The sequence below is a fragment of the Caretta caretta genome, chromosome 3, assembly GCF_965140235.1.
Source record: "Caretta caretta isolate rCarCar2 chromosome 3, rCarCar1.hap1, whole genome shotgun sequence".
NCBI lineage: Eukaryota > Metazoa > Chordata > Testudines > Cheloniidae > Caretta > Caretta caretta.
The window spans coordinates 2,840,932-2,857,028 of NC_134208.1; the positions used below are offsets into that span (position 1 = coordinate 2,840,932).

At 42.7% G+C, this 16,097-nt stretch overlaps 1 protein-coding gene and 1 long non-coding RNA gene across 8 annotated transcripts in view; one reads left to right on the forward strand and one right to left on the reverse strand.

Moving 5' to 3' along the window:
- Window positions 1–16,097, reverse strand: part of ASXL2 (ASXL transcriptional regulator 2) — a 246,614-nt gene that overhangs the window by 103,359 nt on the left and 127,158 nt on the right. The window contains exon 1 of one of the 5 annotated variants that reach the window (XM_075126276.1): window positions 1,357–1,533. The exons of the other annotated variants lie outside the window; for them this stretch is intronic. Coding sequence (XP_074982377.1) covers window positions 1,357–1,393 — 37 coding nt within the window. The 5' untranslated portion in view covers window positions 1,394–1,533. Of the gene's footprint in view, window positions 1–1,356; window positions 1,534–16,097 lie in introns of those variants that run through there. 5 annotated transcript variants of the gene reach the window in all.
- On the forward strand, window positions 768–15,529 carry LOC125634816 (uncharacterized). Of its 3 annotated transcripts, XR_007356062.2 has the most exons (5): window positions 768–1,479; window positions 9,937–9,971; window positions 11,345–11,433; window positions 13,558–14,513; window positions 14,896–15,529. It is a non-coding gene; the product is annotated as an uncharacterized LOC125634816 (long non-coding RNA). The 3 variants fall into 3 exon arrangements; XR_007356063.2 differs by lacking the exon at window positions 11,345–11,433 and having other exon boundaries at window positions 769–1,479; XR_007356064.2 differs by lacking the exons at window positions 9,937–9,971; window positions 11,345–11,433 and having other exon boundaries at window positions 770–1,479.

The window sequence follows — 16,097 nt, forward strand, 5'->3', positions numbered from 1 at the left end:
TACATGAACAATTTTACCATCCCCAGCTAGTAACGGGCCTATACCAATTAGACTTTTGTTCCTAACATATATAAAAAAACTCCTACTTGTTCTCCTTGAACTCTTTTTAAACAACACTCAATTACGGTTTATATTTTTCCTCCTTGTCAATTTCAATCATAATTTTCCTCAGCTTTGGGAAATATGCCAATATATTACTGGTTGTGATTCTCCTCTGTCCCTGTGTCACCACCAATTTCCTGTCCGCGATCAATTCATCTTTACCTATTAGGAAATATCTTTTGTGTTAGAAAAATACACTTTTTTAGAAAAGCCAGTGATGTTTTACCGGTGGTTGTATGTGACCTCCAGTATACATCTCCCAGATTATGCAGTTCTTCTTGCCACACAACATGTGCTTAAGGAATAAAATTTCTCCTCCTTCTTTTTGGCCCTGAGTTCTTTACCAATATTCAATCAGCTGGATTTACTTTTCAGTTTGCTACAGAGAGCTAGAGGGCCATCTGATCACGAGGAAATTCTTAAAGGAGTGCCAGTTTAGACAAAATGATAAGGACTCTCCCTATCTGCACACTGCTGATTAGACAGGTTCAGGTAAGGACACCAGAAATCTCAGACAAACTACAAAATAAAACCACCTCCCATTGCATCAGCTGTTAAGAGACATTGTGAAATTTGGGTCGTCTCATACTGGAGTCAATTACCCTTTATCTCAGTTTGCAAAAGTAATTTTTTTTCTTTTTATACTTTATGGGCTTGATTCTGATCCTATCAAGGCCAACTGAAATTTTGCCACTAACCTCTATGGAAACAGAACTTGGTTCTGTGTGTTTTTCTTTTCAGGGAAGTTCAACGCAGCCTGTTTTAAAAAAAAATTTTAAGTAAGCAAGCCTATGCCAGTAATCCAGTGCTCACAACTGACCCTGGAATGACAAACCAGGATGCACACACAGCCTAGTAATACCGAGCAATCAAACTAGGATAAGCCCTGCTCACAAGTAACCCTACAGCAACAAAGACGTATGTGAAATGGTGGAAAAGGCATTTGGCATTGAAACATTTCAATTTCAAGCTTCCAGGATAACGTGAAATAATATGTATAATCCGAAGTGACTTGGCAACGCCCTTTTACAAACACTGGGTTGCGTCCAGAAAAGCTGTATTTTTATTGTTAAACCAAAAAAGGAGAAAGCTTGGCAGCTGTTCCATTTCACGGCCAAAGAGAAAGGCATCTAGCTGGTCTTACCTCTTACTACAAGAGCAGAAACTACAAGCAAGCCCTCCAAAAAACAACCACCTAGCTCCTTACAAAGGAAAGTTTGTTAGCAGCTGCCTAATCAAGTAACTTCATCTTACCTTGGAGTGGAATTTCGTAAGACTGCTCTCTCAACATTGTTTCTCGTGAAGATTTGCAATCAATGTTCCAGGCTTCCGCCCACCCTCAGCTAAGATGCATGGATTCTAATTGAAATGTACAAGGTTTGTTTTTAAATTTTTTCCCCTATGCTCCTGATTGGCTCAGGGTAGTGCCCATGTGGGTCTACAAATGCTGGGTTTCTATCCATTTTAAAATCAAAGTGTCAGTTTTGCTGCTGTCAGAGCTCTTTATTTTTGTACATATAAGGAAGTGGCTGTTGATGTTATCTGAATGTGTTTCCTGTTTTATATGTATATGAGCAAAAATGATGTCACATTAAACTACACTGCAAAGTTCCACAGAGCTCAACTCAAAGCCTCTAAGCAAGGGGAGGGGGAGAGAACACAGCTCATCTGTTCACCCTCTAACCCAGTTTGCATTCACTTCACTGATCCCTGTTAGAGTTCTGTGCTCTCCCCTTGCAGCTTAGTTTTTGCATGCTGTACCAACATTGCTTGCTATTGCAAGTCACAGACCAGTTCAAATTACACAGGACTCAGTTTGTGTTCACACAAATATAATATAAATTTCAAAGGTCTCTTAAATGATATACAGATGTAAAAATGATCAGTGGTTACCTGGGTATTTTACAATTGTAGGTCCTTTCTCAGCTGCAGGCTGCATTTTGACTCCATCTGAATTGCAGCAATTGGAATTTTAAGAGGGAAAGTAGACCAAGTTACGGGCTCGATGCAGGAAGTCAGACTATGATCATAATAGTCCATTTTGGCCTCGTAATCTATAGCAGGATGTGAGACGTAATTCATTTGTTTTTAAAGCACTGAGACACCCTTAGAGAAAAGGTACTTAACGGACCAAATATGAATATTGTTATCTTGTGAGAGAAAAACCCATTCTCTCTCTGAAGTCTAAAAGGAAACAATGCCATACTGTCCCACTCACACACAGACGTGGCTTCTGGGGTGGCCTACAGATCTGACTGTAGATAGTTTTTTTCTTTCCACTGAAGTCTGGGACCACATAAAACTCAGGTCCCTCTCTCTCTCCTCTTGTTTTTTGGATGCCTACCTTTGCATTGAACACCAATGCACAAATTTGAACTTTGCTTGAAAATTAGCTAAAGGGGCCCAATTTCAAGTAAGACATACAGCATTTGGCAAACTTTCCGTGAAAGAAGCTTGTGCTCGTGCTGAAATGCAAAAATTCTCACGTGGACTTAAGTAGTATATGCACCTTTTGCAAACCCTCTGCATAGGGTTGAATTCAGACTAAATAATTTTTCCCTTCATTGTGACTATTTCTCACATTGCTGTTTCAGTGATAAGCTGTAGGAAGTCAACCACCACACCAGGGGTTTTCCCTAGCTAATTTTCGCTTTGCTTGTGATTTCTTTAGTTTTTGGTTTATAGACTAACGTGCACGTTTCCTCTCTTTATTATTCTCCCTTTACTGCTTCTCACATTGTTACCATCCACCTCTTATGGGAGCAACAATAAAAGAACCACCATGTGGATGGAAAGAACAGAAGAATCACCACTGAACTTGGCTTGTCACGCTTCCCCAGAACTGTCTCTTTATCTATACCGGCTCTTTGGGGGCTCCCCAGACACTGAAGGGGTCACTCACATATAGATTTCAGAGTAGCAGCCATGTTAGTCTGTATCTGCAAAAAGAAAAGGAGGACTTGTGGCACCTTAGAGACTAACAAATTTATTTGAGCATAAGCTTTCGTGAGCTACAGCATCCGATGAAGTGAGCTATAGCTCACAAAAGCTTTTGCTCAAATAAATTTGTTAGTCTTTAAGGTGCCACAAGTCCTCCTTTTCTTTTCACATAAAGATGTCACCTTTAGTTAAAAAAACAAAACAAAAAACAAAAGAACAAAACAGCCTTGAAAGATTCCCTGCAATACGTCTCACCCTAGAATGCATTCTTTGGAGTCCAGTCAAATAACAGCTGTCTTCAGTGTAGTTAGGTGGTTTAGACTTGCTACATTGTGGGTGCCTGTTCAGATGGGTTACTCTCAAGCATGTCTGCTTACAGTTGCTTACATGTTTTCAGTAGCAGAGGTGCTCCAGGACGCACCTGCAGTCTTTCTGTTACACTGACTTTGCATAGAAAGCTAAAATCAAAGAGCTAAAGCCATTGTGATCTTGTGAAAGAATTGGGCATATTCAGTGTATTTGATCAGATAAACTATGTCAATCTGCTGATGTTCATGGTGAATATAAAAGTGTCATAGCACCTGGGATTTTGTCTTATAAGATTTCACAATTCTATGGCTATTCATTATGTCTGAGAGGTGCTTTTAGAAATCCATGAGGAAGTTCATACATGTAAGATACTGTTGGGCAAGGAAATTATATATGGCAAAAGAAAAGATGTACTGGCCTCACCTTCCACGAACTACAAGTTTTGGTGGTATTTCCCATACTAGAGACAGGATAAGACTAAGAAAACAGTACTAGGGGCAGAGGTATGCCATTCTGTCTCATGTTGCTAGCAAGGGTAAATGGTCCAGGTTAGCGTGCATTGATGCAGTAGAACAGTTTAGTATCTCCCAAGGTTGCCACAGAAAACTAAGGAATTCAAAGTATGGTGGTTAAAGGTGACATTTTTAAATAGTCACCTAGCTGTTTTTCTCCCCAAGAAATTTGTTTGATATTTGATGCAGCTATGAGCTATCTCGTGAACACAACAGAGGTTTGAAAGCTAGGACACCTGGCTTCTCTTCCTAGCTTGGTCTCCTGGTTGCTGTGAGACACTGGGTATGTCATTTAACCTTTTCTGCAGTGCCTTATTTTTATTCCTCGTAAAATTAAGATACTTTCCTCATTGAGCAGTTGGGAAGCTAAATTAACATTATTAAAGGGCTCAAAAATCTTTGGATGAAAAGTATCCAATTCTTAGCATAAGCAGGGTCTGAATGAGCTCTCCCCTGACATCAAGTGAAGAGCTGGGGAAGAGGACTTCAGGAGCCAACCTTGTTTGCATGGACACACCCACTCTGCCGAGGTCAGAAGCGTGATGGAGCTGCTTTGCCCAAATGATCGCTTTTGGTGGGTGTTAGATTGCGAGTCACTTTGTTATTGGGTGCAGGGATATTAAAGGGTTGTTATCCTTGTTGTGTGAATCAGGGCAGTAGAACTGCACTTGCTAAGTGGGGGGTAGGGGAGCCAAAGCCTAGTAGAGATAAAAGAGGGTGGGGACAGATGCTTGTACCTGGTCATGTGGACTCTCCCTAAGGATCCTAGACATCATTTGACCCTTTCCCTCTCCACTGTGTAATAACAGAGCTGATTAAGTTCCAATTGAGAATCTTTTGTTGCCGAACAACAGAGCTGAAATCACCAATAACCAGGTCTAAGCATTAGAGCTGCTTTGGGACAATGTCTCGGGTGAAAGAAACTGTCCAGCCTGCACTAGCCATGAGGCTCCCCCACCAACAGCTGAAATCACTGAGAGCTGTGTTAAGTGGTGGGACCTCAAGACATCTCAGAGGGTGTGGAGTGGTGAGCAGCTGATGCCAAAGCGAGTGCCTGGACAGCAGAGCAAGCAAGGTGCCTTCCCCCACCCCAGGGTGGGAGGTAAACTTGCACAGATGCACATGAACTCTGGGTCTGCACCTATGAGTGGGGTGCACTGGAGGAAGAAGGGAGAGGCATATTAAAGGAACTCTTGGTTGTTGGATTTAAGAACCTGAGACAAAAGACACTGCCCAACGTACTCTGGGTCTTTTGCTCATGGTTTTATGCCTATGAATCCTGCTTGTGGAGTTTTTCCAAATTAATGCCAGGATACTTTCCTCCTTTTTATTAAAAGGTTTTTTTTCTACACTCAGACTCTGTCCTTGCGAAAGGGGAAGTATTGCCTTTTAGAGGCACCCAGAAGGTGGTCTGTAATTTTCCCAGGTTACTGGGTAGGGACTCAAACCGGTTCTGTGTTGTATTTTTGAAAAAGAACACCTACATCTTAAACCCAGCCCTTGTTGCTGACTACTCCACCTGGAAGAAGGATTACACTAGTATTTGGAAGGGATCTATGCAGGGTCAGCTTCTCGAGTTTATCCTCCTTTTTACCACAGAAGCATCAATTTATTTAGTTTGAAATCATTCTTGTCTCATTTGTTAAACACTGGCAATGTGCTCTGCACAATGTAGATAGATGCCACCCCAAAGAGTCTGCAATCTAAGGAAGCCCACAGGGAGAAGGTTTTTCTGTAATTTTAATAGTTAGTTCACTTCTTGCCTGCATCCTTAAGGAGAGGCATGGAGGCAGAGAGTGGCAGCACTGGAAACTGGGATGTAAAGAGCATTTCATGTGCAAGTGAAACTGAGCTGGGGGTAAAGGAACAGAGGTGGGAATGGAAAAACAAGACAAATGGGGTCTCGAAATTGGTATCATTGGCAGAGCTACATAACAAAAAGACAAGAGTGGAGATGCAGACCCAAGTTCAAGTTGTGCAAAGCCTTGAAGGCAAGGGCAAAGTTTAACACCAAGTGCAGTGAAAAACAGGGACCCATGTGATCAGATCAATGGCCAAGCTGATATGGGTGTCAAGTTTAGCCTTGAAGCAAACCTTCCCTTGTTCTCTCTTAGCTTTCCTATTGTACTCTCCACTGGTTTCATGCCACTAACGGATGAAAATAAAAATAACATTTAATATCCAGGAAACTGGTGTGAAAAATATAATCCAGGTTGAAAGTGCAAGCACTGTTTTTTCCCCCGACCAGCTAGACCTTACTTCCTCTTGAGCACTATAATGTCAGCAGTCTGAAATTGGGAAAGCTGAAGAGAGTGAATCTATCACCTGCAATACCTCTTGCCACTAGAAATTATGGCATCTTTAGATCAGAAAATGTGGCTATCACATTGCCAAGGCCCTGTAGAGGTGGCACAAGAGAGAAGCTCGCTGCATATTGCTGCTGTGCTCTGCTACAGCAGCACAGAAAAGCACATTTCATTTTTAGCTTCTATGTTTGTTTGCTCTGCTTAAAAATAACTAGAAAGACATGTAAGAAACAAATTCCTTCAGTGTTTTAGCTGCATGGTATTAGCTCTGGAATTAATCACTCCTATACACTCTGGCCTACGTACTCTAGTATTTGGTACAAAATCGTAAGCTGAAATAGAGCAGATCTTTAGGAAGAAATATCCAATCTTGATCAGTGCTCAAGATGGTCAAATGAAGTTTCCAGATTTCAGAGTTTCTAATACAGCAATTCCAGCTCTGCCTAATAACTATGTGAGGCACACTGGCAGGCATCATCTGACTGAGGTGGCCAAAGTGTACAGACCACAGAGCACTACTGTGTAGATTGGGGGCCCCTTCATCTTTACAAATGAGTTAGTCTACAGAGATGAAAGGTCTCAGCATACAGTATTCCTGCTTAGTCTGACCAACTACCTATTTGCTCAGTATTAGGCAAATGTAGGTACAGCTCTATATTTATAGACTCCAAGGCCAGAAGGGAGCATTGTGATCATCTAGTCTGATGTCCTCTATAACACAGGCCAGAGAATTTACCCCAAATAATTTCTAGAGCAGATCTTTTAGAAAAGCATCCAATCTCGATTTAGACAGTGTCAGTGATGAGGAATCCACCACAACCTTTGGTAAATTGTTCCAATGGTTAATTACCCTCACTGTCAAAAATTCAACTTCTAGCCATTGGATGATGTTATACCCTTCTCTGCTAGACTGAAGAGCCCATTATCAAATATTTGTTCCCCATGTATGTACTTTTAAACTGTGATCAAGTCACCCCTTTACCATCTCTTTGATAATCTAACAGATGGAGCTCCTTGAGTCCATCACTGTAAGGCAGGTTTTCTAAACCTTTAATCAGGCTCATAGCTCTTCTCTGACCCCTCTCCAATTTATCCACATCCTTCTGGAATGCGGCCACCAGAACTGGACACAGGATTCCAGCAGCAGTCACACCAGTACTAAATACAGAGGTAAAATCTCTTTACTCCTACTCAAGATTCCCCTGTTTATGCATCCCAGGATCACTTTAGCTCTTTTGGCCACAGAGTCATACAGGGAGTCATGTTCAGCTGATTATCCATCACAACCCCCAAATCTTTTTCAGAGTCACTGCTTTCCAGGAAAGAGTCCCCCATCCTCTAAGTCTGGCCTACATTTTTTCTTTATAGATGTATACATTTACTGCTTGCACCCAGTTTACCAAATGATCCAGATCATTCTGAATCAGTGACCTGTCCTCTTAATCCAATTTTTGTATCATTTACAAACTTTATCAGTGATGATTTTACGTTTTCTTAACAAAATGTAAAATACTGTAGGGCCAAGAACTGACCCCTGTGGAACCCCACTGGAAACACACCCACTTGATGACAATTCTCCATTTGCAATTCATTTTGAGACCTAGCCAGTGTTTAATCCATTTAACATGTGCTCTGCTAATTTTCATAAATTCTAGTTTTTAAATCTAAATATTGTGTAATAAGTCAAACCAACATACTTCCAGAAATCAAACCAATACACTTCCAGAAGTCTAAATATATTGCATTAACACTATTACCTTTATCAACCAAACTAATCTTATCAAAAAACAATATCAAATTAATCTGGCATGATCTATTTTCCATAAACCCATATTGATTTGCATTAATTATATTACTCTACTTGAAGGGCCCGACAAGTTGTCAGTTCAACCGACAATTGAGCAACCCCCAATTTCTGGTGCATTTCAGTCACCATCAACTTAGGGCTTGTCTACATTACCCGCTGGATCAATGGGCAGCGATCGATCCAGCAGGGGTCGATTTATCGCGTCTAGTCTAGACAATCAACCGCTGAGTGCTCTCCCGTAGACTCCGGTACTCCACTAGAGCAAGAAGCGGAGTCGACGGGGGAGCATCAGCCGTCGACTCATCACAGTGAAGACACCGTGGTAAGTAGATCTAAGTACGTCGACTTCAGCTATGTGAATAACATAGCTGAAGTTGCATAACTTAGATCAATCCTCCCCCTTAGTGTAGACCAGGCCTCAGTCTAATTAATCTGGTAACAGCCAGTGTGTATCAGCTGGAGTCATCAGCCTTGCTGTTCCTGCCTAGAATAGAGACATTCTAACTGAAGACCCTTGATGGACCTATCCTCCATGAACTTACCTAGTTCTTGGCCTTCACAACATCCTCTGGCAAGGAGTTCCACAGACTGACTGTGCGTTGTGTGAAAAAATACTTTGTTTATTTTAAATCTGCTGCCTATTAATTTTATTTGGTGACCCCTAATTCTTGTGTTATGAGGAGTAAATAACACTTATTTACTTTCTCCACACCAGTCATGATTTTATTGACCTCTATCATATCTCCCCTTAGCAGTCTCTTTTCCAAGCTGAAAAGTCCCAGTCTAATTAATCTCTCCTCATACGGAAGCCGTTCCAGACCCCTAATAATTTTTGTTGCCCTTTTCTGAATCTTTTCCAATTCCAATATCTCTTTATTGAGATGGGGCGACCACATCTGCATGTAGTATTCAAGATGTGGGCGTACCATGGATTTATATAGAGGCTATATATATATATATATATGATATTTTCTGTCTTAGCTGCTGGGGATAATTCCTTTGTACTTAGGAAATTACATCAAGACAAGAAATAATGCATTCGTTGTAGGAAACTACATTTTATTAAAAAGCAGAACTTCTATTAAAGGTGAATGCCAGTATTTTTATTAAGACAACAGAAATTATTGACAGAGCAATCTTTTGGAATTAAAGGACAAATGTCACATCATTACATTAATAACCTCTTTTTTGTTCAAAGAGCTTTATGAGCCAGAGGAAATTTGCACCCGCAGTTACATCTGTGTAACTCTTCTACCCCTACTGGGGTTGAATGAATTTACCAATCAGAGTTTCACACATTATTTCATTAATATTCACACCTACCACACAGGACTGTTAGTTATTCTACTTACGTCAAATACAAGTATCTGAGATGCCAAAATTTACAAAAACACCCATAATTCTAGGTAACGAACTTTTACCCATTGGGGCTTGATGTTTAGTGGTGCCAAGCATGCACGCCTGCAGTTGGCTTCAAAGGAAGCTGCAGGTGCTTAGCGCTTCTGAAAGCCAGGCCCTATGTGTCTCTAGCTGGTCACTCAAACTGATGTACCCAAAAGTAGCGGTCACTTGAAAATTTCAGCCCAAGTGACTTACTACCCAAGCACACTGCACGTCAGTACCAGCGTTTGGGTTAGAACTCATGAGTTCTGATTCTCTAGGCTGTGCTCAAACCATTACATTAGCATCTCGCCTTACATAGCTTGGTGTATTCTCCAGTGATTAGAGCAGGCAACTGCCAGGCGGGACGCCCACTTTCCAATCCTGCCTTTGACAACAAACAGATCTTGGCAAGTGCCTTTGTCTGTGCTTCCAGAGAGCTGTACAATGGGAATAATTAAACTAACCTGTTATGATCAGCTGAGAAACAGCTGGTGCTGGAAATTAATTGGAAACACCAGAGGTCCAGTTCCAGCTCTTTGCTCATGGAGGCACTCTCTCTCTCTTTTGCTTCTTTCAGGTGCCAGTCACTGCCTGAATCTAGCCACCTTAAGGGTAGGTAGCATGTCATTTATTTTGTTTCACTTGGGTCTGTTTTTACAAAAAGCACATCCAATAGGGGTTTAGATCTGTGAAACTGAAGGGCAGGAACGCCACAGCATGAGGCACCTGAGAGATCAGAAATAAGTAATGTATGATTTGGGATTTTTTTAAATGTCTGAAAATCAGTTCCTCCTTACATACCTGCCAAGCCCTAAGTTCAGGATTCCATGTTTCCTCTGCCTCAGTTGATGACATCAAATACCTAAAACAGAGAAGAGAGCAGTTTCCTCCGATGCTCCAGGCATTTGTGATCTCGTCAATTCTTGCACAGGAGACAATGAATCCTGGACTTGGCAGGTAAATAAAGGAAGACGTGATTTTCAAACCTTTCACTATAAAATGTAGCTATAGTTATCATTTTTAAGTATATAAATATGCAGTGCTCATGATTTGGGATCCTAAACTTTTTTCAAAAGCTATGAAGTTGACTCAAATAATTTTGCAGACTGCTCCTGTAGAATGGCTACAAACGGGGCATAGAGGTCAGTCATGTGTTGGGATTGTTGCTGCTCTTTACACAGGATACACCTCTTTCCCCCGTGATTTTGATCTGCAGCTGTGTCTGTTATGAAGAAATAAACTTGGCAACTGTGCTTCTAATCAAGTCTGCTCACACCTTTTCCTTTTATGCCAGCTATAATCCAAGGAAAAATACTTTTCTTTTAGAAAGTGAATTTAGAGAAGAGTGATAGTAATTATAGCTGGAGGTATTTATTGTTGAGGAAAGAGTAAACTAATTCAATATGTATAGCTTGGCCCAATGTCCAAGAGGGGTACGATGACTGTTTACAAGTATTTGCAGGGGTGTAAACAACAAAGAAGGACAGGGATTATGTGGAGTGATACACAGAAATCGAAGCAGGACTAATGGGAAGAAATCAAAGGAAACTATAGGTTGAATATCAGGAAAAATTTCCCAACAGTGAAATCTTTTAGCCTGTGGAATCCTCTCTCAAGGGAACAGATGGAGGCCCTATCATTGGGGTCATTTAAGACATGACTGGAAAAAGCCCTGGAAAGGACATTATAGGGAACAATCATGTGGATGAATTCCATGACCTTGTAAGTCTTTTCCCTAATTTGTAGGAGCTGAAGTTCCCTTTTTAAAGTTGCATCCGATGAAGTGAGCTGTAGCTCACGAAAGCTCATGCTCAAATAAATTGGTTAGTCTCTAAGGTGCCACTAGTCCTCCCTTTCTTTTTCCGAATACAGACTAACACGGCTGCTGCTCTGAAACCTGTCACAATGATTTTAGTATATTTAAAGGAAACATTTAACAATCAAACTCACTGATAGTTTGAAATATTCCTTGTGTCTTTTTATAGTGCACAAACATTTAGAAGCAAGAGACATTGTAAGAACATGCTGGAACCTGTCAAAGGACTTGGCCTCCAGTGCGGCAGCTAGGGATGAGGTAGGAGGTCACACACATTGCAGCTTTCCCAAAGGCTTCTAGCCCTTGAACCTAGGGCTGTGGCTACACTGGCATCTTTCTTAAAACCATTCCCTCCTGCACTACCACCACAGTGGCTCCATTGATGGCCAGTAGCGGGAGTGCTTGCACAGAGAGGACAAAGCCAGTTGCTGACATTTTTACCAGAACCATATGGCACTGCTCAGAGATGGTGTAGAAGATACAGTGGTATAAAATCATAGAATATCAGGGTTGGAAGGGACCTCAGGAGGTCATCGAGTCCAACCCCCTGCTAAAGCAAGACCAATCCCCAATTTTTGCCCCAGATCCCTAAATGGCCCCCTCAAGGATAGAACTCACAACCCTGGGTTTAGAAGGCCAATGCTCAAACCACTGAACTATCTCTCCCCCTTTTGCAGCTGATCTACATTACCACCAGTTGAGCTCCAAGGTTAGAAGCTTAGGGCCTCATCCATTGACATAGTGGTAAATTTGTGCAAAGGACACTGTTCTTTTTACAACTCTTAAAAATATCCTTCCCTCGGCATTGACATACTGACAGTCACATCACACGCAATCTTCAGGAGGGAGAGAAAACAAAGAGCAGCTATGTTTTTGAATGATAAGAATTTTAATCCCAGAAGTAACTGCACTTGATTTTAAAATGATTTCCTCTCTGGACATCCAAATCCCCTGAACTTTTTGCTTAACAACTTTCTCTTGTCACATGCTTATTGGTGACGGGCCAAATAAGAGTACTGCTAAACTAGCTCATGTAAAAAAGCTTACACCTCCCAGACGGGTTGGGATGATTAAGCTAATGTTTGTACAGCACTTTCAGGTAAAAGAGATGACGATGATGAAAGGTGTTCAGTATTATTATTCGACATACACCTCACAATCAGTACTTCTAGGGTAACTGTAAATTCATCTGGTTATACAGTCATTTGGAAAACATGACATGTGCCACTTTTTCATACAGGACTTTAAAACCTTCAGTTACGTGGGCTATGTCTGTACTGACACTTTTGTCCGTATAACCTGTGCTGCTCAGGAGTGTGAAAGAAACACCCCCAGGCGACATAAGTTACATTGTCAGAAGCGCTGATGTGGACAGTGCTATGTCAAAGAGACGCTCTTCCACTGACATAGCTACCACTGCTCGTTGAGGGTGGTTCAGTTATGTTGACGGGAGAGCTTTCCTGCATCCGCATAGAGTGGCTACGTGGTTAATTTCTCCAGCAAAGACGTGGCCTTATAAACAAGTAGAACAATTCTACAAAGCAGTTCTTGCAGAGAGCACTCTAAGTGTAAAATGAACAATAAATACTTAGTATTTCTTCAGTGCATTTCATCTTCAAAGTGTTTTGCAAACATTAACTCCAATCCAGTCTCGGTAGGTTGGTAAAATGTTACCCCCATTTTACACAAAGAGAAACCAGGATACAGAGAGATGAAGTTGCTCAATAACATTTCTGATGTTCGATTCTTAGCTCTCTACCACATCGTATGATAGATTCCCAGCCCAAGATCTTGAGGTCAGACCTCTAGCAACAGAAGTCAAGCAGTAAGTTAAACAGGGATGGCTATCTACAATCTCCTCCCTCAGACCAAGAACCTTTGGGGCACTCAGAGGTGCTGCAACATCTTTGCGTTCTGTCGTGAAGGCAGACAGAAGTGGGAGAGACTGCAGTGTTAGTTATCATGAGTCACATACAGGACAGGAGGCAGGGCCTTTTCCACTGTGGGTGCATGAGGCTGAAATTCTCTGTCCTGTGACATTAAACACCAGCAGAAGTCTTGTAAACTCTTTGTGCAATACCAAACAAGGGGTATTCCCCATTCTCATTTTGCAGATTTTCAGGGTGCCTAACCTAAACATTAATTTTGCAGTTTCATTTAGATTTATTACACACAGAGGCCTTTGGGCATGGAGCACCAAACAGTTAGTTGTGAGTGTTTTTACAGACTGACCTTAAAATATTTACTACTATGAGTATGTTCATTGATCTAGGCTCCCATGCCCACCAGACAGTGAGCATCTCACAAAAACACCTGGGAACCGAGAGTGGATGATGGGATAGATCAATTTATGATTCCCTGTTCTGTTCATTCCCTCTGAAGCACCCGGCACTGGCCACTATCAGAAGACAGAATACTGCGCTAGATGCACCTTTGGGGCTGATCTACACTACGTCGTTAGATCAACATTCTCCACATTAAGTCAAACGTATAATGTGCTTAACTACACTACAGAGCCCTTCCCGCCGACCTAAAGGGCTTTTAAAATCGACGCCTATACTCCACCTCAACAAGAGGAGTAGCGCTAGATTCCACCTTCCAGGGTCGAATTAGGGGTAGTGCAGACACAGCACAGCATATTTTGACTTGTTTGGCCTCTGGGAGGTGTCCCAAAGTGCTCCAATGTGTCCGCTCTGGACAGCGCTTTCAACTCCACTGCACTTCAGCCAGGTAAACAGGAAAAGCCCTGGGAACTTTTGAATTTCATTTCCTGTTTGATCAGCGTGGAGAGTTCACCACCACAGCTGACCATGGCTGCCCAGGTACGCAAACGCACTCCAGCGTGGAGCATACAGGAGACACTGAATCTGATCGCTGTGTGGGGAGAAGAGTCTGTGCAGACAGAGCTCTGAACCAGCAGAAGAAATGCTGACATCGATGCCAAAATCGCACAGGGCACGGGGGGGAAAAGGCTACCCCAAGGACACACAGCAGAGCCGTGTAAAAATAACATTTCAGGCAAGCGTACCAGAAGACAAGGGAGGTGAACAGTCACTCTGGCGCTGAGCCACAAACACGCCGTTTCTATGAGCGGCTGCATGCGATTCTAGGCGGGGACCCCACCAGTATCCCAACACTCTCTGTAGAAACCTCCCAGGCGACCTCGGGCAACAATGAGGAGGATATTGTTGATGATGATGATGATGAGGAGGAGAATGCACAGCAAGCAAGCAGAGGATCCATTCTCCCCAACAGCCAGGACCTTTTCCTAATTCTGGAGCCAAACCCCGCCCAGGACCCACTGGTGCGGGACTGTGATGGCAGGGAAGGCACCTCTGGTGAGTGCACACTTGTAACAACACTACAGGGTTAAATGCAATTGTGGTTAATGTTTAATTTGAGGTAAACAAAAGGGATACAGTGGAAGCCAGTGCAGCCATGCTCCCCGGAAAAGCCTGTTTAATGTGCCACGTTTCCATACTAAAACATTCCCCGGGTGTGCCCTCACACCGCCTATCCTTTCGTGTGTGCTTACCATGCCTGCCTGCAAACCAAAATCTGCTGCCCAGCGCTCTGCCATGTGTTGTACCTTACTGGCAGGCTCTTTTAAATCACAAAATTTGGCCGAGAACCTCAGGGAATGTATTTACTCCTGTGAATTGTTTCATTCATTGCAACAGTTAACCTTTTGTTTTCAACAATGTATGCTTTGCCTTGCAGCTGCAACATTTTCTCTGGGTGCTTTCCTCCACTCCAGCACAAAGGCTGTCCCAGATTAGAAGGCGAAAAAAGAGGACAAGGGAAGACGTTCTGTGATTTGATGCATTCCTCTGAGGCTGACAGGGCCCAGCTGCATGCATGGAGGCTCACACTCTCAGAGAGCATGCACGTCGACCAAGAGGGCAGGAAAGCAAGCAGGGAAGAAGAGCGTAACACGTAAGAGGAGATGTTGTGGCTTATGGGGGAGCAAACAGACATGTTGAGGCATCTGGTTGAGGTGCAGGAAAGGCAGCTAGACCTTAGAGTCCCGCTGCACCCAATGATGAACCAGCTGCCCTCCTCCCCAAGTTCCATATCCTCCTCTCCCAGACGTCCTAGAATGCGGCGGGGAGGGGGGGTTCGTGAGGAGGAGGTGAGAGAGGAAGCTCCGTTATCCCTTGAACTCAACACCAGGGGATAGTTCATGGAGCAGAAAGTGGTCATTCCCACGGCTTTGATTGCTAGACAGTGCAGTTGTAATAAGCTATGTGTCCCTACCCCTCCCTCCCTGTGTTATCAGGCCCTTACCTGGTTATCACTATTCATTGCTGTCTCTGTTCAGTGGTTGTTAGCATAATAAAAATGCATGAATTGAGTACAAGAGGCTCTTTATTCACTGTGCACACTGTGGTTGATGGGGGTTTAGTTTACAGGGCAGTATATATGAAGAAGGGGGCAGGCTGGTAAGGAATACACAGAACTGTCACATCAGTGTTGGATCATTAATGAAACTGGTTTTCAAAGGCTCTTGGAGCATGCCTCGATGCGCTCTTCTTATTGCCCCGGTGTCTGGTTGCTCATAATTGGCAGCCAGGAGATCTGCCTCAACCCCCCCACTCCACCCCTTACTTTCACAGAAATTATGCAGAACACAGTAAGCAGCAGCAACAATAGGAGGTCTTTCGCTGAGGTCTAACCTAGTGAGTAAACTGCACCAGCGCTCCTTTAGACATCCAAAGGAACAGTCTACCACCATTCTGCACTTGCTCGGCCTATGGTTGAACTGCTCCTTACAGCTGTCCAGGTTGCCTGTATATGGCTTTATGAGCCACGGGAGCAAGGGGTAGGCTGTATCTCCCAGGATAACTATTGGCATTTCAACATCACCAACGGTAATTTTCTAGTCTGGGAAGAAAGTTCCTTCTTGCAGCTTTCTGAAGAGA